The sequence below is a fragment of the Haemaphysalis longicornis genome, unplaced genomic scaffold, assembly GCF_048455015.1.
Source record: "Haemaphysalis longicornis isolate Haplotype H1 unplaced genomic scaffold, Haemaphysalis longicornis Haplotype H1 scaffold_4, whole genome shotgun sequence".
NCBI classification, from domain to species: Eukaryota; Metazoa; Arthropoda; class Arachnida; order Ixodida; family Ixodidae; genus Haemaphysalis; species Haemaphysalis longicornis.
Window position 1 is genome coordinate 64,769,714 of NW_027526361.1, and position 26,353 is coordinate 64,796,066.

The 26,353-nt window shown below is 46.8% G+C and overlaps 1 protein-coding gene across 1 annotated transcript in view; it reads right to left on the minus strand.

Moving 5' to 3' along the window:
- Nucleotides 1-16,345, minus strand: part of LOC144178852 (neprilysin-1-like) — a 51,353-nt gene extending 35,008 nt beyond the window's left edge. Inside the window, exons 1-5 of the mRNA XM_077706986.1 lie at nt 16,149-16,345; nt 12,460-12,501; nt 10,430-10,591; nt 9,317-9,400; nt 8,102-8,310 (exon numbers count right to left, since the gene is read on the minus strand). Of these exons, the coding sequence (XP_077563112.1) occupies nt 8,102-8,310; nt 9,317-9,400; nt 10,430-10,591; nt 12,460-12,501; nt 16,149-16,293 (642 nt within the window). The 5' untranslated portion in view covers nt 16,294-16,345. The remainder of the gene's footprint in view (nt 1-8,101; nt 8,311-9,316; nt 9,401-10,429; nt 10,592-12,459; nt 12,502-16,148) is intronic.
- Nucleotides 16,346-26,353: the final 10,008 nt, after the last annotated feature.

Sequence of the window (26,353 nt, forward strand, 5' to 3'; positions counted from 1 at the left end):
GCTTGAGAGCAACTAAGAGAAAGCTAGATATTCACAAAGACACGATGTGCGCAATCAGAGACAAGCAGGGTAACATTACGCAGATCTTGGAGGAAGTAATAAAGGTAGCAGAACGATTCTACCCTGGGCTGTATGCCAGCGACTTAGACCAGAGGGAGCTACAGAGAGTATAAGATCAAATTGCGATGTCCCACTAGTGACTAAATAGGAGGTAGAAAAGGCTCTCACAGTCATGAAAAGAGGAAAAGCTGCCGGTGACGACCGCATAACCATAGAATTTTTGAAGGAGGGAGGAGATATTGTGCTGGAAAAGCTGGCTGTACAATTTTTTAAATGCTTGAAGGCTCAAAATGTGCCGATAGCCTGAAAAAATGCCAACATTATTCTGATGCATAAGACGGGAGATCCCGACGACCTAAAGAATTACTGACCCATCAGCTTACTCTACATGTTTACCAGTTGTTATCGAAGTTATAATTAGCCGCATACGTGAAAGCCTCCATTTCAAACAATCAGAGAGCAGGCTGGGTTTATAAACGGGTACTGAACCATGAATCCCATCCATGTTGTCAATCAAGTGATAGAAAAATCTGCAGAATACACTAAACCCATTTACATGGCATTTATAGACTATGAGAAAGCGTTTAATTCCGTACTCACTGCTTCCGGGCTAGAAGCACTAAAATACCGTGGAATAGAGGAGAGATACATCAGACTTCTAGAAGACATATATAAGGAATTCACCGGCAGGATAACCCTCCACAAGCAAAGAAATAAATTTCCGATCCGAAAGGGAGTAAGACAGGGAGATACCATCTCGCCAAAACTTTTCGCAGCATGTATGTAAGGGGTATTTAAAAAGCTTGAGCGGGAAAAGATAGGATTATGGATAAACGGGAAATACTTGAACCATTTGAGGTTTGCGGGCGACATAGTCTTGCTGAGTTACACTGCAGAACACCTACAAACAATGCTTCAGGAACTACAATAAGTAAGTACGGTCGTGGGGCTCAAACTAAATATGAATGTATCTAAAGTAAGGAGTAATAAGCATGCCAAAAACATTATCTTCTTCTTAGGAAATGAAACGTTAGAAGAAGTAAAAGATATAACTTCCTCGGACTGATTGTTAGCGCTGGCCCCAACTACGAGAGAGAAATCCGGTGCAAACAGGTATGAGTAGAGGGGCACTCGTCGAGGACTCCCAAATAATGAAAAGCAAGCTACCCCTGTCACTCAAAAGAAAAATCTATATCCAGCGTTTAGCCCCGGTTATGTCATACGAAGCTGAAACTTGGTGCTTTACCAAACAACTAGAAAGCAAACTTAGGGCGGCTGAATTGGCCACGGAACAAATAATGTTACGAGTAACACTGAGTACAAAAAACGGGCTACCTGGATCAGAGAACTAACTAGAGTAGAAGATATCCTAGTTGAAATAAAGAAGTGGACTTGGGCTGGCCTTGTGGTGAGACGCACCGACAGCCAGTGGACAGTTATTGTAACAGAGTCGATACCAAGAGATGCGGCTAGAAGAAGGGGAAGGCCAGTAATCCGTTGCAACCCGCCGCGGTGGTTCAGTGGCTAAGGCGTTGCGCTGCTGAGCACGAGGTCGCGGGCTCGATTCCCGGCCGCGGCGGTCGCTTTTCTGATGGAGGCGAAAAGCAAAAATGCCCATGTGTACGAGATTTCGGCGCACGTTAAAGATCCCCAGGTGGTCAAAATTAATCCGGAGCCCTCCACTACGGCGCGCCTCATCGCCTACGTTGATCGGCGCGTTAAACCCTACAATCAATCAGTAATCCGTTGCAGGAATGCAATAAGAAAATTCAAGGGTAAGCTGTGGACTCGACAAGCGCAGAACCGGAGCAGTTGGCGGTCAATGGGGGAGGACTTCGCCCTGCAGTGGACCTGAGTAGTCTGATGACGACGAAGACAACAACAACGATGATGATGATGATAATGATGATGTCTAAGTCGCACTACTTCTCTCAAAGGGGTCCTGGTTTGCATCTTTTTTCCCGTGGTCGGCATATTGTCGTTGTTAAATCTTTTATTAGATGCGAAGCATCTCATGCTCGGGGCTGTGTCCCTCCCTCCCTTGTTGTCGTTGTTGTCCGCCGTCCGCACTCTACTGCGCATACGCGTCTCTTCAGCCCCGTCAGCGTTTGGCCTGACGTCAGCGCAGTCCACTATAAATAAATAGTTAGGCGGCGGCCGGTTTCGATCCCACGACTCTCTGGCCGCAACGGGAGGTACGTGGCGCTCTTCCCACTGCGCTACAAATCGAGACGGGAGCATGTGCTACGAACGCGCCTTATGTCCTTCACTCATTCAAAATACGTCAAGAAGCAACTGATACAACGAAGGCACGCGAAGCTGAACGTCAACGGAAACGACAAACTGAAAACTTTAGAGGAGGATGTTGAATTTACCGTGGCAAAGCTGTGGCGGAAAGCGCCACGCGCCTTGCAGCTCAACCAGAGAACAGGACGAAGAGGGCGGGCGGCGGGGTAGGAGCATGAGCACGCAATAAAGAAAAATTTCCCCGCATTTCCCCGAGGGGAAGAATGTGAAAGTGCGAATGCAGGAGTTGAATTTGCGCGGTTCGGTAATGTTCGCGAAAGAGAGATCACACACACACACACACAACTACAAAGAAAGAAAGATGCATTTATTCACAGACACCTATTTGTGTTGTCGTTGTACTTGATTGCTAGAGCGGATCTCAGCTTTGAAATTTCGTGTCAGTACTCCTTTAAGCGGGTGCATTAGCCCTTCTCACGCCCGATTCCTGGCCAATCCCCCACGTGGGCATGTGCCATGCACAGACACCTATTTGTGTTGTCGTTGTACTTGATTGCTAGAGCGGATCTCAGCTTTGAAATTTCGTGTCAGTACTCCTTTAAGCGGGTGCATTAGCCCTTCTCACGCCCGATTCTTGGCCAATCGCCCTAAGTGGGTATGTGCTAAAGAAATTAGGAACTCTTCTTGGCCAATCGCCCTAAGTGGGTATGTGGTGCGGACGGACGGACGGCGGTGGACGCGTGATTCAGATTACTTGGCCAATCGCCCTAAGTGGGTATGTGCTAAAGAAATTAGGAACTCTTCTTGGCCAATCGCCCTAAGTGGGTATGTGGTGCGGACGGACGGACGGCGGTGACGCGTGATTCAGATTACTTGGCCAATCGCCCTAAGTGGGTATGTGCTAAAGAAATTAGGAACTCTTCTTGGCCAATCGCCCTAAGTGGGTATGTGGTGCGGACGGACGGACGGCGGTGGACGCGTGATTCAGGGTCGCTTAAGAAGTGCATTCGCACTTAAAAGACGAGAACCAGGAGGATTTCGATCAGGTAACGCAGGTGTCGGTCTCTTCGCTGTCTCTACATTTCTCTACATTTCTCTGTCTCTACATGGGGGTTCACACTACGTTCCCATTCGTGCTCCGATAAATGAAACAACATAACGGCAGCACAATGGAACTTACACGCAACCCTCATTATGCTTCGCATCCTCCTCATGGTTCCCCACGCGAAGATGTTGTAATTTTTCAAAAAGGGAAGGTAGGAGGCCTTGTGGGGGAGTTGGGAGGGGAGGATTCTTGGTTGAAGAGCGCTTGAGTTCGTGGTTTTCGGGAGGAGGCCACAGTTTTGTAGCGTAGGCGACACTGGCCGAGGTTGAGCAGTTTCTCGTAGACCTTGAAGGGCCGTGCTGCGCAAGCGCGAGGAGAATTGGATCGGATTGGATTGGATTGGCTTCAATTGGCTTGTATTGGATTGGATTGGATTGGATTGGATTGGATTGGATTTGTATTGGATTGGGTTGGAAGAAGTTGGATTGTAGTGGATTAGAAATCCAATCCAACTGGAGTACAGATGTATAGAGAATTGGGTATGCACATTCGCTGGTCTGCGCATTCCAGAGGAGTGACGTCATAGCCGCGGCAGACGCGCTGGCATCGGCGCGTGCCTTCGTTGCGCAGTAGCCGAGTCTGACCCTGCGCTGGAGCTGCTTGATAGCCATTTCTCGTGGTTCCTGGAGAGCCGTGCTGCTCATGCGCTAGGAGCGGTGACTCGACTAGACTGGATTAGATTGGATTAGATTGGATTGAAAATCGTTTTAGCACCAGTAAGCATGATAATCAGCTAATCCTGGACAACCAGGAAGCTGAAGAATAAGCAGCTGAACCTTAGCTCACGCTACGAATATCCTGGCATAGCCGACCTAATTCACTGCTAATTTTTTCACAGGACAATTGTAAGAATCGAATGGTCCAGTCATTGGTGTAGGCCATCGCTATATAACTCGCGCTAGACCGCTCTTAGATGCGAACCGTACGATAAGGTTAATGGTGTGCTCATATAATGTGAGGGGTTCGATATGGCTGAGGGATCTTGGTTTGGGGAAGTGAAATTCCAGTACCGAGAGAATTTGGGGCATATCCAGATCAGTTCATGCAAAGCAGCCTTGACGGCTTGCTGACAGTATGGACATTTCGGGTTGATGGAGGGGGGGGGGGGGGGGAGTACCATTTGCGAATTGTTTCCGGTGGAAATGATGCATCTGTATAGAATTTGTCAATAAATATTTCTTGGGTGCTTCTAAGGGAAGGTCTGTTCGAAACGTAATCCCTTGGCGTAAGTTGCCTGAGTCGGAGTTTCATTTCGTGTTTGTATAGGTGTATGCAGATGGCGGGGGTACGCTGGCACTTTCGGTTTTGTCCAAGCATTCAGGAAGGTTTTAAGGCTGAGCGACGGCGGGGTCAGCGGAGGAGAGAAAAAATCCCGCCTCCTGCACAGCTTCGTGGGCTTCCTGATTCCCTGGTGCAGCCAAATGATGGCCAGGAGTCCAGTCTATGCGCACTTGAATGCCATACAGTTGTAGGGCCATCGTTTGCCTCATAATTGGATTCACAGAAGGGTGCGTTGAAAATGGTTGTCGAGGTTCTTGAAATGCTTTGTAGCAAATGGTTAATATTCTGATCTTTTTTGGTATGGATTGGTGGTGGTCGTACATTAAGTTGTCAAGAGCATGGTCAATGGCGAGTAGTTCCGCTTCCGTGGGCGGGACAGCAATGTTGGAGTGCTGGGTTCGCATAATGGTTCGGTCATCTGGGGAGACCCAGGTAGTTCCAGCATTTGCAGGTGTCAGGCTGGCATAAGTATAAATGTCGATTTCGTCGGGTTGTCTTGTGGTGAATAGCCTCTGACAAAGTTTTTTGTCTAGAAACGGCTGTTGTGCCGGTGAACGGGTGGGTTGTTCTTGGTTCGGTCAGGAGAGGTCGTTGCCACGGAGGAATGGGTATCGGGAAATCAGGTAGAGGGATGCGATCTTGCTTATCTCAGGCCGTGAGTATGGCACCTTGATTGGAAAGTTTTTGCTTGAAGTTGTATCGGTTGGTTTGCTCTTGAATGAATTTTTTCAATTGGCGGAAGCGCAGCCGCAGATTGGAGGCTAGAGGTTTTTGTATGGCGTCGTAAGCCATTGATGGTACGTAGAGTCGCATTGTTAAGAACATTGAGAGCGCATCGTTGGGTACAATTCGAAGTGTAAGATTGGGCTCCAAACGTAATAATACCGACTGCGACGGCGTGGGCAAGTGTCTGCACTGCTTTTTGCTTTGCTCCTCCATGCTTGTCAGATAGTCTTCGATTGGCATGTTGAGTCGAATTCCATTTCTGTTTTAGTTGGTTCAGCCATATAGTCGGACTACTTTTGTAACCGACGGGGATGCATAGTAGGCGAATGTGGTGGAGCTTGGCGGCGATAGGTGTGGTGCCAACCATGATGCAAGGCGGACGAAAGTCAGGAGCTGGATTGCGCCCAAAAACTAACAGAAGCTCTGTTTTATTAGGGGCTAAGGAAAGCCCGAGATCCGGTAGGGTACATTCAATGCTTGCTACTGCACTTTGAAGGGCCGTAATCATAGTTCGTTCATTCGGGTAGTCCCTTGACTCGGTCCATATTGTGATATCGTCCGCATAAATAGTAAACCTCACACTAGTCTCTCGTTGAAGGTTCTGGGAGATCCTAGTCATGGCTAGATTGGGTTCTTGCGCATGTCAATATAAGGTTTTTAGAGAAGTGCTATAGGTCATCAACGGAGCATGCGTTCGAGTTTGACAACGATATGAAATCGTAAAAGGACGCATCGATCGTGTCAAGTATTTCACGTCGTTGGTGCGACAAACAAGAGGCCCCACTGTTCTCTTTCCACTGCCCTTTTAAGGAATAATTTCACTGCATTGTCAAGCACACTATTTTGCGGGCAGATATACCGTCCATGATTTGTCCTTCATAATCACAATGCACAAAGCTGTCGCTAAGAAGGAAAAGGTGCAGAATCGACTCCATACCTTTTTGAATGCGCTAGGTATTTTAACTATCTGCGTGAGAGTGTGCGAAAATACCATGTCTACGAAATGCTGTGCAGCATTATGAGGGGTTGAGGAACTTCGGTGGCCGAGTTGATGGCTGTGGTGGTGAAGTCACCACCTCTTAGTACGTTTTGAGATAAGACCTTAGAAATGCACAAAAATCATTAAGTTTTTCAAAAAAAATGTTATCTATATGCGGGTGCCGGTTGAACCCTCCCATGATGTAGCTGAATCCGTCTAAGCTTGCCTTAAAAATGACACATTGCACGCGTACTCTGTCATGCAGGTGTTTACGAAACAGGATTGCAACGCCCCCACCGGGAAAGTCTCGGTTATCGTGGCATACAGGATACCCCGGCAGTATTATTTCGTCATAGCTAATACTACTGATTGGCCATGTTTTTGTTATCATCACAATATCAGATTTAAAAGCTACAGTGATGCTTTCGAAGTGGTCAGAAATCTATTGGAGATAGCGGGCATTCACATTGAAGCGCAGGAACGGTTTTTCTCATTGTTGCCAGTTTAGTCCGGACAGGTTTCTTTGTCACACTGTCGACCTACAACAACCATTTAGTTACGGCTGGTATCCCACACAAACAAATCTTTGTCGATTTTTTTATGTTCTCATAAATCAGCTTAACTTTGCTGCCTTTCTTTGTGAGGTCCTTGTTGTGGGCTCACAGTTTCTTTGTCTTTTGGTGAGTGGCTGCCGAGTAATCCGCGGAAATCGAAATACCCGCGTCTTTAAGTTGAAAGAGATTTTTTAGGACTTCAGTTTCCTCGCGGTAATCAGCCAACTTTATTACCACGGGACGCGGTTTCCCTGCTGTATGCACGAAGCTGCCGCCTGCATCAAATACACGAAGGTACGACGTGCATCATTTGTCCCTGCTTAATAAAGAATGGCCTTGTTGCTTTGTATTTCACGGATTCAAGTGAATATTTTCCGTGTTTTATTGATGCTAGGAATACTTTAAACCACGCATTCGTTTCTGTTTGAAGCAGCAACATACTCTCATTCCGCGGCCGATCTTCCCCCAAGCCAATTCAGACAGACCGTCGAAGTGAGCCCCCCATCGCGGTTTCAATCACCCTTTCCAATCTGAAAACCCATTCAAGCGCACGTAATACAAGATTCAACGTTCCCGCCAAGACAATCCCCTTCTCATGCAAAAATGTCCTTTCGTCCATGCCTATCAACTCAATGTGTGGCCCTATCTACTCATTCATTACCATCAGTGCTCGCCTTAACTCGCGACTGGTCTGGCAACACAGACCAGAAAGCAGCAACTCTCACTCGTCTCTTGATGGCCGCGACACAGCTGAACCCCAACCCCACAGCACTACTCCGGTGGAACTGCCGTGGATTCAAGGGCAAAGCAGTGACTCTCTATCAGCATATCAGCACTTTAACTCCACAACCCAATATCTTGGCAATACAAAAAACCATTGGACTAGAGTAACTCCAGGATGTATAATTTATGCGCATCCCCGCAAATTCACAAAAGCCACAATCTAATGAATACTTACTGGCACAGGTGAATGTAAATAGTCCCCATTAAGTATAAGAGTGATGGTTGCTTTGCCTTTGTCAGTTCATACTGACACCCACACCTACCCCTTGCCGCCTGTTCTTCAACAGGCCTGAACATATAGTACACACATCTTTGGGGTCGTTCCGTCTGTAATGGAAGAGTAGATGTTTCGGATGGTTTACCTACCTTGATCACGTAAGAAGTTATATACGTGCTGTCTCTCTCAACGGTCAGCTTCAGGATGGGGTCAAGTCCAACGTCCAGAAGCACCTTCGTCAAATTTATCTCCTTGACAGGCCCTTGTTCTTCCTTGGTTAAGATTGGCCACTCAGCCAGCCCATAATCGTTCATTATCTTCCACATCACATTATGCTGATCACCCGCTTCTGGAACAGCTAAAATAACAAGTGTGTACGCAAGGTCACATGCGATGGTTCTACGCTAGCTGTCAGCCATCATGTCATATATATTTAAGTGCATGCGCCTCCAAACACTTGTAGACATTTCAAAACAAAGCAGACGCCTATTTGCTTTCTCATGAAGATGACATTGAAAATGGGTTGGAAAGGTAAGACAACTCAATACAATCGTGCATTTTACCAGAGGAGTGCGCGAACTTGGCGTTGCGACCGTAAGGATCTCGGCGTTATATTTCAGTTACCTCCCGATGATAGCTCCTAACACGAGTGTTGACTGCACTCTTTCCTGAAATGTTCTTTCGGAATTCCTTTTTTTTCAGCACTGGTAAATCTCAATATTTATTGTCGGGGTGTTTACTTTGTGGTTAGATCAGTCTTACGCTTAAACACCATTATTTAGCCGTGACAACATGACCAATCAGGAGGTCATGAAGAGAAAATGCACGTTTGGCTTAGTCAAAAAATTTCTTTGTTGTAAAAAAACAATTACGCTAATTGCAACGAAACTACTACGATTGCGTTGTTTGTTTTAACAAGGCATCTCTACAGCTACGGTAAACATTAATGAGGAAAACAGAGGGAGCAGTAGTGACATCCCCACACCGACCTTGTCGCCGGGTCTTTTTGACGTCAAAGGTACGTGAGACTGGCATGTGTCTACCGAAGCATCCGCTATGCAACGTAACTGTACGATTGCACTGATGCCTCCAGCGTCCTTGTGTTATACCATTCGAAAGCTTACAACCCGTTACAACCCGATAAATTTGTTTTTAGAATTGTTCTCACTATGTCAATCGTGGCTTTGCGCAAAATTTGCCAAATTTTCAATGTTTCGCATGCGCCTTTCGGTTAAAAAAGAGTTTTTTGGGGCTGCAACAAAGCTCACGGGGGTAGAGAAAAATATTTATTTTAATCAACCTATGTTTTAATTTTGACTTCGTTGTAAATTTTTAACCATTTCTAAAATAAGCTCGTCACTTACCCATACAAGCGTTGTAAGCCAGCGCCACTTTGTCCGTTGCGTTCTGGTTTCCTTCGTAACCAATCGTCACGTTCCCCAATATGTCTAAAAGCAAAACAATTTTAAATATTTTTGGCTCGAAAAGCAATATTGGTCGCACGTGGATGCGTATACATCAACGAAAGCCTAAACTTGAAAACCTTCACAAGTATACAGTGTAAGTAGAAAAAATCAGATGTAATGTAAGGACACAACATCTATGATCACTGAAACTTAGGATAGACGAATTCAAATTGCAATGTTCTAGAAATATGAGATTGTGGTAAAACTTACTACCTTAATCGTTTTACAAACGAAAAGCTGACGTAACTCAAGTTGTTCTTTAATAAAATTATGTATGATTTATTATGTGGCAACGTTGGAATATGGTTTGTATATTTGCGTACGCCCAACGCTTAATTTTTGCTGCCCCCTGTGCAGTCACCGTGAGGGGCGTTTCAGAATAATGTTTTGCCGGTTTTGTGTTGCGAACACTACCGGCTTTATGCGTTCTTTCGCCGACCTCGACAGGTAGCGCTTTAGCCTACAAAAAGGTATTGGTTAGCGCACACCGTCGAGCACACTGAAGGCGTTTACTTCACACACGCTGAATCCACAAATAGTAAGCACTACGGACTGATATAGTGACAGGTTATTCAATTATTAGGGTTTTGGTTCGTTGGTGTTCGGGACTGCAGGTCCCCAAGCAACAGCAGCCGATTCCTCTCCTTTATGAACCCTGTTCTCTGCAGGTCATTCCATGCGTTTGCGGATCACGCCACCTCTTACTTTTTTATTTCTTTCTTTAAGAGGTACTGCAGGCGGTTTTTCACCGTCTTAGCAAAGAGGGCTGCATTATGTTTCTAACACAGGTTTCAAACCCTTCAGATCTTGTAGCATGCCCTCCGTAGGAGTGCTGTGAGTTCCACTCATCCATGGTTCGTACAAAAAAAAACCTAAATGTGTTCTTCTTAGGGGCATATGGTCTAACATTTTTTGAATGATTTAACCTTGCTGATCGATGGCGAGGTTATTTTGAGCATAGCAGGTTACTGGCTAATTTATTTTCTTCGGACAGAAATGTATATACTTTACCTCTCAACGATGCTTGCAACGCGTCATCTACTACGTCGAAAGAATCGTATGACGATTCGCTCTCCGGGAGGTTGTGGTTTTCTATCCATCCTCCACAAGCGTAGGCGTAAAAATCTTCGCATGGGTCGGCACTCTTGTTGAGCGACTCCTTAATCTCCTGTGCTGAAAACAAAAAAAGATCTCCTTATTTTCGGCATATTCAGAAGTAAATCAGCCAAAAATACGCAAAATAAAGTATGAAATATAGTGTAGCAACGCTGGAATAGTGTTTGTATATTTTCGTACGCCCAACGTTTAATTTTATGCGCGCAATGGCTTAGCACGTTTTATTGTGGTAAACCACTGAGCACCATGTTGGAGGACCGGCATTGCGGCTGTCTGTTGCCGTAGCGAACACGGTCTGTCACAGCCGCTCGGTCGGCTCTCAGCCACAGCCAGGATCGCTGTCCTCGCCAGCGAATGCTGCCTTCATTAGTCAAGCGGCTGAAGTGTAAATGGCGTTCTGCCCACCTGTCCCACCTATCCCAAGGCAGCTGTCTCATCTCGTTATGTGAGGTCATTCGTATTGCAAAAACTAATGACGCAGTGAAATGGTGCTATGCCATTCAACTGGGTAAGACTGCCTTATTTCACTTGTCCGTCCCCTCTCTATAATCGCTAAAACCACACACACACACACACACACACACACACACACACACACACACACACACACACACACACACACACACACACACACACACACACACACACACACACACACACACACACACACACACGCACACACACACGCACACGCACACGCACACGCACACGCGCGCACGCGCGCACGCGCGCACGCACGCGCACACGCACACGCACACGCACACGCACACGCACACGCACACGCACACACGCACACGCACACGCACACGCACACGCACACACGCGCGCGCACGCACGCACGCACGCAGAAAAATTGTCATTTCTAGCGGATTTTTCTAAAGGGGCTATAAATAAACATCTCTGTTTCATTTGGAAACACTAGCCTTCGTTAAACTACTCAATCCCGTTGCAGCCCTGAAACGAAAAAGTGGGGTACAGTATACCAACTTATATCGAACCCGGTTTTAACGAAATAGTGACTATAACTAACAGATCTTGGTTTCCCGTTGCCATTTGTATACATAGATTTTGTGTCCAGATATAGCGAAAAGCGGATATGACGAACCGATTTCAGTTTCCCGATGGGTTCGTTATAAGCGGGCTCGACTGTATGAAAAATCTTTCAAAATTCGCGCTACAGTGACGCAATACGCGAAGGAGGGACCTAAAATGCACAAGCACTAAGACATTTTTATCGGTGTGTTAACTGCACGTTTGTGTATAAATTATACGGAAAAACCTATCTAGAAGGCCCCCTACAATAGCCCAGTCATGTTTTCGGCGGTAACTTACGTCGGCAGGCGCGAAAAGCACTGTAATTAGATTCCGTGACGTCATGGAGAAGTTGCCAGAAAGTGGCTCGGAAGTCACCGCTGGTTCATTTTTCTTTAACACTTTGATTATTTCTCTGAATTTCGCCAATCAGAAAAAGGCGGTGCTTTTGGCGAACCAAACGTATTTTTCTTTATGGCCCCTTTAACAAACACAACTGAACACTAATTGTTATATATTACTTTTTTTTCGTTATGGTGGTAGTCATTTTGACACTGAAGCGTTGTTGCGATGATTTATCTCACAAGAGAATTCTTCATTGTTGTGTACGACCATACGTACTCACGATCCCTCTGGGAGGCAAGTGCCGCTTTTGCGGAGGCGCATATTACGAATTTTGACTAACCATGACTTTTGGTGGCGGCATTTCTCACCACAACTTCTTAAAATACAAGGTTCGTGCCTAGGCGATTGCCAACAATTTCGCATTGGTTGGGGTGATAAGTCACGTGCAATATGAATTATATATATTTTTATCGTGCAGCCGCTTTCTGCAGAGAAGTGGAGAAATTGCACACCAGAAAATATCTTGAAAATAGAAAAACACGCGCTACCTCTTTGCAGGCACACGGGTGAACTGCAGACCACATATTCCTCTGAAAAGCAAAAAGGGAGATGGAATTTAAGATAAGGACACGCTTTTGACAATAAAGAAGCAATTGGTAGTGCTATGCGTGTTCATCATAATTCATTTATTCTGTGCAAACAGCACTTCAAGGATACTTAAAGCTACCAACCTAATAGTATGTTTCTTTGGGCGTTAACAGTAGACTCCTTACTGTACAACGGTGGTTAATTTCTCTTCATCGACTTAATGTTTCAGTACGCTTGCACAGACTGTATGCACCGAGTCAATGTTGCATACGCTGGCTATTTCAATTTTGCTGCGGCGTCCACATGTTAGGCCAAATGTGAGGTTGATCGCCTGTAGCCCACGCCTCGCGTGGAAACTTGGAAAAAGGCCACCGCTATTCGTGCACCCATTGCATTGCTGAAGGCAAATAGCAACGCGTTCAAGGCCACATATAAGGTCGATCGCCGGTATCTCACGCTTCGCGTGGGAACTGGGCGGAGCAACCGCTATGCGTGCCCGCTTTGCGCCGCTGAAGGTAAGCAGCAGCGAGTTCGATTGGTCACCGAATCAGTGGGTGAGAAAGCATCTAGAAGAAAGGTCTACAGGCAACCGAGATCCCGCCGCGTCGCAAGCCGTACCGCTAGGCTATCTTATGTACTGCTTGGAAAACTGACCTGCTTTCAATGCACACTCAAAGTTGAGGAAGAGGCAAATACCCTAATCAAGGACATTTATTAAAAGCGGTCTCAACGTTTCGGAGGCTACTCCGCTACGACAGGTTGGTATATTTGCCTCTTCCATAAGTTTGACCCAACGAGACAGAGTTCTTTCGAAGATGTTCGCATTCAAAGTTTGGACGAATGAGATGCAGGATTAGATGAAGGATTTTGCTGGGGCTGCTGGGTATCGATCGCCATCATGGCCAGAGACTGGCCTGGCCTCGCCTCCTTAATCGGACACACCAAGCCTTTTCGATTAATTGTTCGGCATTCGATGAATTGCTTGCAACCTAGGATGAGTATGTGTATATCGAAGGACCAAAACCCGCAAATTATCTGACATATTGCTAAGGGAGAGGATTGGCACTCAAGATACAATTCTGTGTTTCGTGAACATGCTCTGTTTGCAACCAAACTTTGCTTCATTTCCTTGTGAGCAATCAGGTTTTAACATTTTGCGCTAATCAGGTAGTGAGCAGAGACGCCGAAGATTCCCCCCCATCCTTACTCTTCGTTCTACTGCTCATTCGCTGAAATAAAATCAGCGTTTCTTCGTCGGGCGTGTCCGTCGGCTCTACTTGTATTTGTTTGGCGCACAGATTTTGTGCCGTGCCATGATAATCCACAAGCGGTAATATTAGACCGCCCAAATTCTCAGCGCATATTTCTACAACCCACAGATGAAAAGGAAATATGCAGCGCGTTTATCTGTCAACGACATAGTAACGATCTAGACTTTGATAACGTGCAAGTTACACAAATTAAATACGTTTTGTCAATAATTATTCAAATACTGGCACATATCTTTAACCAGGTATTGGTGTCGGGCATTTTTCCCGAAAAATGAAAAAAGAAAGGGGTTTCCCTACTTTATAGCGGTGGCGATAGGAACTGACCAAATAATTACTGCCGTATCTCAGTTCTTCCAGTATTCTACAATTGGCTCGAAAAAGTAATTTTTACTCGAATATCGAACTTTTTTAGAAACGTAGCAGACTTACTGATGCACAATTGGGCTTTAGGAAAGGCAAATCAATGGGAACAGCACTTACAGCATTAAAAGAAGATATCTTGCAAAATTTCGAGGACAATAACCACTGCATTGCCAACTTTGCGAATTTCAGTAAGGCATTCGACGGCTTCGACCATGCCATGTTCACCAAAAAACTAGTAAATTACGGGATACGAAGCAAATTCTTAGATGCACCTAAATCCCATATGACGGTCAGAACTCAGTGTGTACAAATATTTCAACACATGTCGTCCCACTTGGTGATACGCCGAGGTGTTCCTCAAGGCAGTGTAGTTGGACCAGTTTTCTTTAACACTTACGTAAAGGATGCTATACTTTTTATATACGCTGATGATACCACACTTCTGTTATATGGTCCCAACATTAAGTATTTGATTCAAGAGTGCAAGATTATTAGTTTTGTTTAACACTTACGTAAAGGAAGCTATACTTTTTATATACGCTGATGATACCACACTTCTGTTACATGGTCCCAACATTAAGTATTTGATTCAAGAGTGCAAGATTATTCTAAAAAACCTATCTTACTGGTAAAAATGAACCGCGTTGGTATTGGTTTCGCGAAAACAAAACCAATTATATTTCGCGGAAAAAACAAACCTTGGTTGGTTGAACGTGCCTTTTACATAGACGATAAAAAATATACTTTGCTGACAGCCATAAAATTCCCGTTTGTGCACTCCTCCTGCGGCCTCACGTGGGACACTCATGTAAACTGCCTGCGCAAAAAGGTTTCTGCTACAACTCGAATAATCTCGCTTTGCTGCAGTTTGCTCCCAACTAAAGTAAGGCTTCAAAGTTATTATGCCTTACTGCACTCTAACGGAAATTAGTGTAGACTGATATGGGCACCACAACTAAAACCTACTTAGGTAGACTTTTGATTCTGCACAAAAAAATGATTCGTCTTATAGTAAATATTGAGCCCTTCACCACTACGAAAGGCTTATTTGAACATTTTGATATTGTTCCTATAAATAGTACGTACCGATTTCGTCTACTTCAAATATTCTGCTGCTCCACCACCTACACTGCAAACTACTTATCATCTACGGCCAAACTAAAACGACGGACTACTAATATAAATACACGAAATGAAGACACTTGAGCCGTCGAACACTTCTGTGCATTTTACAAGTACCAGACACTGAAATATAACCTACCTGTTGTACTCAATGAATTCTCTCAAAGAGCTTGTTGCCAAAGCCGGGAAGAATTACGTTCGTTTTTTGCACAAAATTGAAGTGATTGCTTGTTTCCTTTCTGAACCTTGAAACTTGTGCTTATTCGCACGTTTGAGACTGTATTTGGGAGTTGTTATTGTTTTATACATGTTTTCGTTGGAAACGCAAAACCCAGTAATGCGCATTTATTTTTGGTTGTATCTCTATACCACAATATTTCTCTAAATCGTGGTGCAATGTCTTTCTGTACCTGTGTGTATATTTCATAAGAACTGTACAGGTAATTGTTTTTTTGTGTGTAGCGTGTTTTGCACATTTCTTCGTTTTTGTACCTACTTGCCTTCAGAGAGGTTCCTGGGCCCTGTCATTCTCGATGCGAAGCTTTTAGCCCAAGAAAGCATCTAGTTCTGCATATTTTCTGGAAACTTGTATGTATTATAAGATCCGAACTGACACCTGACTCGAGGCTTGTGGTAGTGAATGGCAACAGGTTAATTGATTCCCCCTTTGTTTCCTTTTACATTATCTCACGAGTGCTTTTTTTTTATTTTGTTCCCCCTCCAGATAAAAAGTTAGACCCGCGTCCTCACGCTCAGGGCACTACGCGTCAATCGGGCAACATCACGTCAAGTAATCGTAGATGACAGCATACACCGTATTTTCTCGGACATGGACGCTGGTTCGTATTAGTTATGCAAAAATTTGTTAGTCGCCTACGCAGCAGGTATCTCACCTTTTCCCGATGAGGGGAGCGTATGTCCGACGGCGCAGGCAGCTGACAGGAGAAGCAGTGAAGCAGTAAGTGTGTTCGCGGCACCCTTCGTTCTAAGCATACTACTACACGGCGGCCGCTTGCTCGTCCGCAATACAGAGCGCATTTGAACAGCCGTCGTATACACGAGTTTTCCGGTATTCTTTTCTCGGTGCTGGCGCGTCGGCCTCTAAAAGGTCGGAGCTCACGCCGCGCAAACCGGTCTTGATGATAGGGGGAGGCGGCGAAGGCGTGATCGACAACCATTTGGGCTGAATCTACAGCCACATAAAAAAAGGAAAAACAGTAGCTCTGAACGGTTTCCGGCAAAGCGCGCTCATGTAGCAAGTGTCAAGGGCACGAAGTTGTGTTGTCTGTGCGTGGACGTTAGGAAGCATGAGACGGTGGCTGAACTCCAATTTCAAGGACATAATTACGCCCTGATGCATGGATATATGCTACCAGGCTTGTGCCCTTGTGCCGGAACAAAGACTTTCTGCTTTAGCGGCTGCAGGGGATAAGCTGATTTATCGCCTGCCTTGTACATACAATTCGCCATTGTTTTGTCACGAAAATGTTTCGTTAGCGGTTTGCCTGTGACGCCATCGGGGACATCGACCTTGGCCCGCCGGAGGTTATTCGCTGATTAAGCGTCTGCATTCGACGTACACTTCACACTTCCTGTTTGTCAGACTGCTTCATCGTAGCCCTTATACGCTTGAGCACGTGTTCGCGTAATGAGTTTGTCGACGGCGCTACCGGAAGCACAACGGGGAGGGGGAGCAGGAGGACAGGCTTCCTGCCAAGAAACCGGCCAGCCTGCATGGCTCTTTAAGATATATGTACCAGGAAAACGACAAATACTTTAGAGTGTTTGCAGAAGTTGAGTAGAACCCGCGCCAGTGGCTTCTTTTTTGATAAAGGCGAAAAGCGAGAACGCACGTGTGTCGAAATTTGGGCGCACGGTAAAGATTCCCAGATGGTCGAAATTAATTCGAAGCCCTCCACAATGGTGCGGCTCACAGCCCCCATCCGCAACGAGGTATGCCTCAAGGTGCAGTACTATCTCCCACCCTGCTGAACTTTGGAGATTTCAAGATTCACAGGGCGCTAAAACAGGTGGCAGACGTACATCATCTCATGTACACCGATGACATCTCCATATGAATCAAGACAGCCTGGACTTATCCAAGCACCACAAAAAGAGCTTCGGAGTGTGAAACCCCACAATGAATGCCCGCTGGCATGGTTTCAAGTAGGAACGCTGTCAACGTGACAGACTCGTGCGGACACTCCCGTGAAAGCACGCTGTGACGCAGGCATGCCAAGAGGCGACACCAAGAGTAGGGGAACACTACTACTTCGATGGAGGTATGAAATAAGCAAGTTCTCGGGCGAAGGGTGGCCTCTGACCACACTGGGACAGTAGCTGTTGGAGGTCAATGACAGAGGTATTGGTCGTCCAATATAGATACACTGATAATGATGGCCGTGATGGTGATGTACAGTGCTCACGGATTGAAACGCGACACTGCGAGCGCGTGGCCGCCGGTACATGCAGCACCACCCGTGGACGCCCGTGGAAGCTAGGTGTTGCATTGTGGTATACCGCGACGATGAGATCGTGTTGACCGTCGGCTTACTGCTTCCAATTGCCAATGAGTGGGACTGTGGTTCCCCGCAGCGACAGCGGGGTGCTGCGAGCCTGGAGTGCTGAAACGCGTTTGTGCGCCTACGGTACCCGGCTGTGCACGTAGCCGATTTCGCGACATTGTGCGTGCGCTCTTGTTACGCGTGCCCTTCCGATGCGACACAGTAATGTTCATGTAATGCACGGTCACGCTTATCTGAATAAAACGAGCGTCTGCAGGAAGGAGCAGGAAACTTTATTCCAGGATGTAAACTAAAACAGGAAAGACGCCTTTTCAGGCACGTTCGCGTGTGGTGCGGTGCATTAGTACTCCGTCGGCTCTTCTCTTTTTTTAGTTGATATCATGGAATAAAGTTGACTGTTCCTTCGTGCAGACGCTCGTTTTATTCAGATAAGCGTGCCCGTGGCTTGCAGGCACATTGTCTGTGTCGCATCGGAAGAGCATGCGTAACAAGAGCGCGCGAGCAGACGATGTCGCGAAATTGGCTGCGCGGACCGCCGGGCGGCTACCACCGGCGCAGCACAAACGCGCTTCTGCGCTCCAGGCTGGCAGCGCACCACTGTCGCTGCGGGGAACCACAGCCCCGCTTATTGTCAACTGGAAGCAGCAAGCTACGGTCAAAACGCTCTTAACCTCGTGGTATACCACAATGCAACACCTAGCTTCCACGGGCGTCCACGGGCGGCGCTGCATGTACCGCAGGCCACGCGCTCGCAGTGTCGCGTTTCAATCCGTGAGCACTGTACATATAAGTACATATAACAAAAGAAATTTGAACATACGGGGGAAGACACATCTGATCCCCTATTAGGAGTGCGTCCTAATGTCGATACTCTGGGCATGCCGCATTTTAATGTGCAGCATTGTTTGCGGAGTACCTCCCGCAGCCATGACCGTGGGGCGCCCGGCTTTTCTATAAAAAGCAGGTGTCGCGGAAATTCCACCTGTACTCCTTATAATTGCGTAAATAGAGATAATTGGGCGAACCAAGTTTTGAAAAACTAAAAAATAAGAAAAAAGTCTATAAAAATGAAAAAATGGGGAACCATCTAACGCCCTGCATTTCCACAATAATGCTGATTTTGCAGAAGTTCCACCTGTAATCGTTATAATAGCACAAATTGAGATAACTGGCTCAACCAAATTGTGTAAAACTGAAAAAATAGGAAACGTATAAAAAATCCCGAAAAATGGCGACCTCCGTAATATCGTCCGTTTCCAAAATAATACAGATTTTGCGGAAGTTCCAGCTGTAGTCGTTGTAATAACGCAAATGAAGATGATTAATCGGAGAAAAGTTACAGAATAAAAATATCACTAAATCGGGAAACTGGGGAACCGTATAACGCTTTGTATTTCCACAATAATGCCGATTTCGGGAAAGTTTCAAATGAAGTAACGTAAAGGGAGATATATAGCTGGACGAAATTTTGAAAAATTAAAAATTGGAAAAATTTGAACAAAATTATGGAAAATCACGAAATGTATGCCGCATGGCATTTCCACAATAATGCAGATATCGCGAAAGTTGCACCTGTAAACGTTGTAATAGCGTTAATGGACACAGTTGGTCGAACGAAATTCTCAAAAACAAAAAATAAGAAAAATATAAAATAATTACGAGAAATTGCTAACCGTGTAACACCGTGCATTTCTACAATAATGCAGATTTCCCGAAAGGTGCAAATGTAATCGTTAGAATAACTAAACGAATATAATTGGTCCAAGGAAATTTCGAAAAGCTATAAAATAACAAAAATAGAAAGAAATCCCCGAAAATGTCAAAATTTTACCGCATGGCATTTGCACAATAATGCAAATTTCTCGAAAGTTCCACATGATATCGTACTAATAGCGTAAATGGAGATAATTGGTCGAATGAAATTTAGAAAATCTAAACAAATAAGAAAAACGTAAAATAAAAATATGGAAATTGGCGAACGGTGTAACGCCCTGCATTTCCACAATAATGCAGATTTCGCGAAAGTTTCAAATGTCACCGTTAGAATAACGAAAATGGAGATAATTGTTTGAACGAGACTTTGAAAAACTGAAAAAGAAGAAGTATGTAAAATAAATATATAAAATGGCGAACGGCGTAATGCCCTGACTATTGCAAATTACGCTGAAAGTACAAATGTAATCGCTGTAGTAACGTAAATGAAGATGATTAGTCGGACAAAATTTTGAAAAACTATAAAATAAGGACAATATCAAAATATTGTTGTCCGACACAGTCCGACACACGGTCCGACACAGCGGCGCACCTTGTGCACATATGATCCGAAGGAGGGCGCCACTGACCATACACCACATTATCCCCCAGCCCGTCAACATGAAAGTCAGCACAACCACAGTCTCATAGTCCACAAACAGATACTGGCTCACTCGCGCATACTCTCATGATACACACAAAAGAAGGTTCACTCGCGCTCGAGTAGAGGAAGGAGGAGGGTAAAACTAATCTTGTAGATGTTGGCATTATATTTTAACAATGACAAGAACACGGAACAGCATAAGACATCCTTATAAAAAACCGAGTAAGAAAACACACACACAAAACATTTCCCGCGATGTGATAAGAACTTTTACGTCCGCGAACTAGGGTACAAAGTCGTACTAGGGTACAAAGTCATTAAAGCTGTAATTACACGCACGTGCTTGCGCGCTCGATTCCACGTGTTTACGAGCCCGTGGGCCACATCGCGACGGCCTGAGACCGGGCGCGAGAGAGAGAGAAAGAGAGAGAGAATAGCTTTATTTCTGACGAGGCTCAGTCCTAGCGAGTGTCCCTCAGGTGAGGGAGGCGCGCCAGGTAATCCTGAGCCCTAGTGGCGGTCAGGAGGTGTAGCTCGGGCGAGGAGCTCCCGGTCACCTCCAGCCAGGTAGTGGGAGGGTTGGGTACCGGGCGCGAGGCAAAGCACGTCGCGTTTTCGAAGATCTGGCATGGCCAGATATTTGGCGCGCTCTCCTGCGTGCCTACCGGCCCGCGGAGCGGATTGAACGACGAAAGAAAGGGTCACGTGATCAAAACGTGACGTCACTTGGCTTGTTTTTGAGCTCCTAGGGACAACACCGAAGTAGGCGCAGCATTTCCCTGGATCACCCCGAGTGAACGATTTGCGCTCTCAGTGTCCAGCGTGTCAGTTTGTATTGATTGCTACCAAATGAAGCTGCAGGCGCGTGAATACACAGTGCTATCTCCCTATCCGATTAGGTGTCTTACATACCTGCTGCGACATTTCTAGATAGACTTGCAGGCTGAGCTCAGCGCAGATCAACGAAGGACAGCGGAAGTACTTCACCGGCGCAGAACAAGAAGCCCGATCCGATTCAAGCAACGCGGCGACCGCGCCCGTGTCTGAGCCCGCTTCTTCGTCCCCGACCCTTTCGAAGTACGCCAAACTCGTCAAACAGCTTGACCTGCTTTTCGCCGCGTCCACGTAAACGCTGGTAGAACGTCACGAGTTCCCAAGTCGTCTACAGCTCCCAGGGGAAAGCTTTTTCGACTACGTGACCGTTCTCAAGGGGGAAGCCGTGCGGTGCACGTTTGGCCTGAGCCTGATGTACGCGGGACGCGCCGCGACCAAATCATCCATGGGACGCCCAACCCTCAAGCAAGAGAGAATTTCCCCGCATATCGCAAAGCTTTATCATTGGAAAAGGCGGAAGAAATTGGCCGACAATTCGAGGCGTGGTCGCTTGCAAAACAAGCGTTCGCTCCCGGGCAACGTCACCACGTTCAGGCTGTACGCCAGGGTACGCAACATGGCGGCGCACTGAAAAAAATTGCCTGGGCAGTCGGGGAGGCCGTGACGTCACATCGCTTCCTGCAAGCCAGGACGTTACTCGATTTCTAGGAAGGCAAGATGGCCGCCGCCAACCGTAATCGTCTTCAGAGACCCGCGGTACAGTCCAGCAAGAGAAGTCTCCAAGCCACTTCCAGCCTCAATGGTGAGGCTGCTGTGGTAGCAGGCGGAACGATTCGACTTTTCTAAACTGTCCAGCCCGAAATCGGCGTTGCAACGCATGCAAGACATGGAGAAATTTCGCGTCAGTGTGCCGCAAGTCTGCGCCAGTTAAGCGAGTTTCTTCGAGGGAAGACCTTGACTTCGCCTCTGCACGCGTACCTGTACAGCATCAGGCTTCTGCAGATATCAATTCAGCTGAGAGAGCTTCAGCGTCAGCACCCCCGGATGATCATCCTGCAAAGTCCATGCTAACAGCTAGCACTTCTTAATGGAGGGAGTAGTCGTCCAAGTTGAAATCAGCGGTGTTACCATGCAACCCTTGGTTGAAACCGGAGCATCAGCGTCCTTGATGACTCCCGAAGACTTCAAGCATCACTTCAGCAAACAGCACGTCTTGTCCAAAGCTGTCGTCGACTTGCGGAATTTTTCCAAACAACTGATCGGCGTCATCGGCTCTTTCCAAGCTCCTGTCCAAGTCTTGCAACGGTCTTGCTCCGTCATCTTCTACGTCACCAACAAAGGCGCATAACTGTTGGGACTTGACGCCATTCAGAACCTAGGCATCCAGATCGATGGAGCGTCTCTCACTTGTCTACTAGCATCCGTCTGTTGAGTGCAGTGCTCCGTGAACGTGGCTCTGGGCTTCGAGCGTCTTTTCAACGACGAGTTGGGTCTCGTAAAAGGCTTCATACATCGCATCCAACGGCTTCCAGGTGTGACTCCGTTCGCATACAAGTTGCGACTACTGCCTTTAGCTCCTCCGTGATCAGGTGTCCAACGAGCTGCGACGCCTCGAGGACTGTGATGTCATCGAACGTGTCGACGCTTCGGAGTGGGTCTCGCCACTCGTCGTCGTCCGAAAGAAGAGTGGTGACATACGGCTGTGTGTGGACCTCCGGGAGCCGAACAAGGCAACTGTCATTGATGGGTATCCTTTGCCACATGTTGAAGAGTTGTTGCAAAAGTTTCATGGAGTTGTTTTCTTTTCTAAGTTAGACTTAGGGTCTGCTTATCACCAGCTGTTGTTGGAACAGGGCAGTAGAGACCTTTCTACATTCATAACGTCAAGCCTATGTGTTTTGGTCTGGCGTCCACGACTGCACTTTTTCGAAAGATGATGTCTCAAATCCATAAGAATTGCAGAAGTGTGGTTTGCTATCTTGACGACATTCTTGTGCGGGGGAAGACTCAGTCTGAGCATGACGCTTTCCTTGTTGAGGTCTTAACTTCCATAGCCAACTATGGCATGAAGTTAAGTGACGAATGTCTTTTTTCTGTGGGCAAAAAAGTTCAGCTGAGGGCACTTCACCTCCTCTGGAAACCAAGGTCAAAGCTATCGTCAATGCTCCGGCTCCTACGGACATCAAGTCTTTACAATCCTTTTTATGTCTCGCAAAATGCTATACCAAGTTCATAGACCCCTATGGAGACCTGGTCGAACCGCTTCGCCGCATGCTCAGGCAAGATAAGTTTTTTTAGCCTGACGATACCGAGCGCAGTTTCAACCTGTTGAAAGCTCGCCTCACTTGCTCTCGAATCATCAATGTCTTTAATTCTGAACTGCCTGTCGTAGTTTCAACCGATGCATCTGACGTTGGCATTGGAGCTGCATTACAGCAGCGGTATGGTTGTAAGCTTGAAACTGTAGTCTTCGCGTATAGAACTTTGTCAGAAACTGAGAGCAAATACTCTGTGGGGGAACGCAAACCGCTTGCTTGTTTCTTTGCGGTTGAAAAATGACACATTTTCCTGTGGGGTAGACATTTCACCCTTAGAACTGACCATCAATATGTGGTTGCTTTGTTAGCCGCAGGAGACTCAGTTCGGAGGCCTTTGAGAATTTCACGGTGGTTAGCTCGACTTCTGTACTACAACTTTGACATTGCAAGTGGTCAGAAAATCTGGTCGCTGATATTTTGTCCAGATTTCCACTTCAGAACGGTCAGGAACTCATTAAGGATGAAGAAATGGTCATTCTGGTGACTGCAGTGGTCGATAAAGAGACCGTTCAGCTTGCAACAAATGCAGATGTGACACTTCGGAAAGTTGTTGCTTATGTGTCCAAGGGTTGGCTCCATTAAAAAAGCGTAAACACTGACTTAACAGCTTATTTTCATGTTAGGAATGAACTTTCTCTTGTGGACGGCTTACTTATGCGCGGTGGCCGTGTAGTCATTCCTAGTGTTCTTGTCCCGACATTCCTCGAATTAGCCCATGAAAACCACCAGGGCATAGTCCGTACTAAGCAACTTCTCCGTCAACGCTATTGGTGGTCTCAAGTGGATCGTTCTGTTGAAGAACATCTAAATCATTCCCACATCTTTCAGCTGGCAGACAAGTCTGCTAAACCCCACGTAGCTCCCTTGCAGCCAGTAAAGTGGCGTGAAGGGCCTAGGCAAAAGTGGGGAAAGGACACTGTCGGTCCATTAAATGTGTCGTACCCTAAGTATCTCGTTACATTATTCGACTACTATTCAAAGGGATCTGAGGTTCTTGGCATTGTGCAGAGGATGCCATTAAGTTGTTGGACTTGTCTTTCAGCCGCGAAGGGACTCCAGACGCTTTGGTTACGAACAATGGTCCGCAGTTTGTCTCCAAACAATTCCAGGATTACCTAAAGGAAAAAATGGCGGCGTATCTGCTGCTTTCGTTGCAGATGTCGTCAAAAGACGAGTCTTTGTAGACATTTGCCAAGGAAATGCCCCCCTTTGATTTCCCGCTCACCTCTCATGATGTTCCTCTTCTATCGGGCTCATCCCAAGGTAAACACACTAAAGGTTTGCTCAAGGCGATTTGAATTTACCGCGTTCCACTGATACAGGCTGGGTTCCTCGATTCCAGCGCTGCAATACGGCGGAGACGCGCGTGAATCGAAGCGGCCGACTTCAAAAACCGCGTTGCCGTGCTCCACGTGCATTCCAAGCAGAACGTGGAACCTAGCGAGTGGAACGTTTCGTTGCGGTTGCCGCGTGATTTTTCATATGCCGCCAGGAGGTGGCGCGGGCAACAGCAGGCGGCGGTTTTCTTCAGTAGATGTAGAATATCATTTGCTATCAAAAAACCAAGCATCCATGAATTTTGTAATAAAGGAACGCTGTAAATATCCCTTGTGTACTAATTTCCTGTCTTATATTTGCGTAATGTCTTGTTCTTCTTCAACAAAGTTGACAAGATTGAACATATAAACGGAGCTTAGACGTTTACCTTTGGCTGTGAGTATATAAGACTATTGCGCAATATCTATTTTACTTTGACCGGGTGGCTGAACCGAGTCACTGACAGACAGGCACACATACAGACAGACCAAAATTTCTGGGTTTAAGTAGCCCAAGAAAGACGATAATCTTCAAAAATCATCCGCCACGTGTTCTCGTCACGCTATTATCCCATCCTCGTCGCCATGATGCTCGTGCCGCGCTCTGGTGCGCGGGCGGACGTCGCGCCCGCTCCAGCGCCGGGCCGCGTATTCCCATACCATATCCCATAGGGGCCCGGCCGACCACACCCCCTAAGCAGGGGCGCAGCCAGAGAGGTTAAAAAAATTGCAATTTTTTAACCTCCTTGGACGCAGCACCGTGACGTCTCTACCTATATGTGCGCGACTTTATGCGAGGTGGATTTTAAATGCAGAGCATTTCTTAGCCTCGCCTCTTCCTGCGTCGGACGGCGTCCACAGCTCCGCGTCCGCAGCAGGTGCGCGCATGCGTCGTAGTCAGCCCGTTCACTCGTCACCCCCGGAACGCTCCATCGCGGTCTCGGCCACGGCCGAACTGGAGGAGCGGCAGGCACGCACTTTCATATGAAAGTGCGTGCTCGCCGCTCCTCCAGTCCGGCCGTGTCTCGGCGTAACAGGTGCGTGATAGCAGCGCGGTGGGGCGTAGAAGAGCGCGCGCTGCTTGCGCATGCGCGCTCTCCCCCCGTACCGCTCTCCCTCTACTGAGCGCGCTGCAAATATAAAGCCGCTAGCGGTCGCTCGTGCTTCAGTCACTGCGTTGCTCCTTCCTTCCTTGGTTGACGCTCGCTCCCACGTTTACTCGTGTCTGCTACTCCAGCATCACGGAAGAAGCGATGGAAGCAACACTGCCTTCAACCAGTACTGAGGCCCCAATGCTCTGCATTTACTCGTGTTCCCCTCGCGGGAAGGCGCGGGAATTTTTTTTTCTTTTTTCCCCCTCCTCTCGTTTCGACTGCTTGGCAGGCGGCCGATGGTTTCGCTCCGTGGGCGGGGCTGGCCTGCGGCGCTAAGGAAGCTGACGCACATGTGGTAGAAGCTTGTACCTAAGCCCCTGTGGTAGAAGCTTTGTACCTAAGCCCCTGATCTCTCCGCGCTCTTCTTGCGCACCTGCAAGTTGACGCTGACCTCCGATCGTGTTCCTAGATAAGCACTCGACTCGGTGCTCGAAGTGCGCGCGCGCGGATGGACGCTTTCACGCGCATGTGGCAATTATACACGGTTCGAAAAGCAAACACCCTCATTGAAAGCTCATTCTACAGCCCACAGACGGGTATACAATTGAGTTGGGTGCTCTTTCACTATATACACACCTCAAAACACGATTAGGTG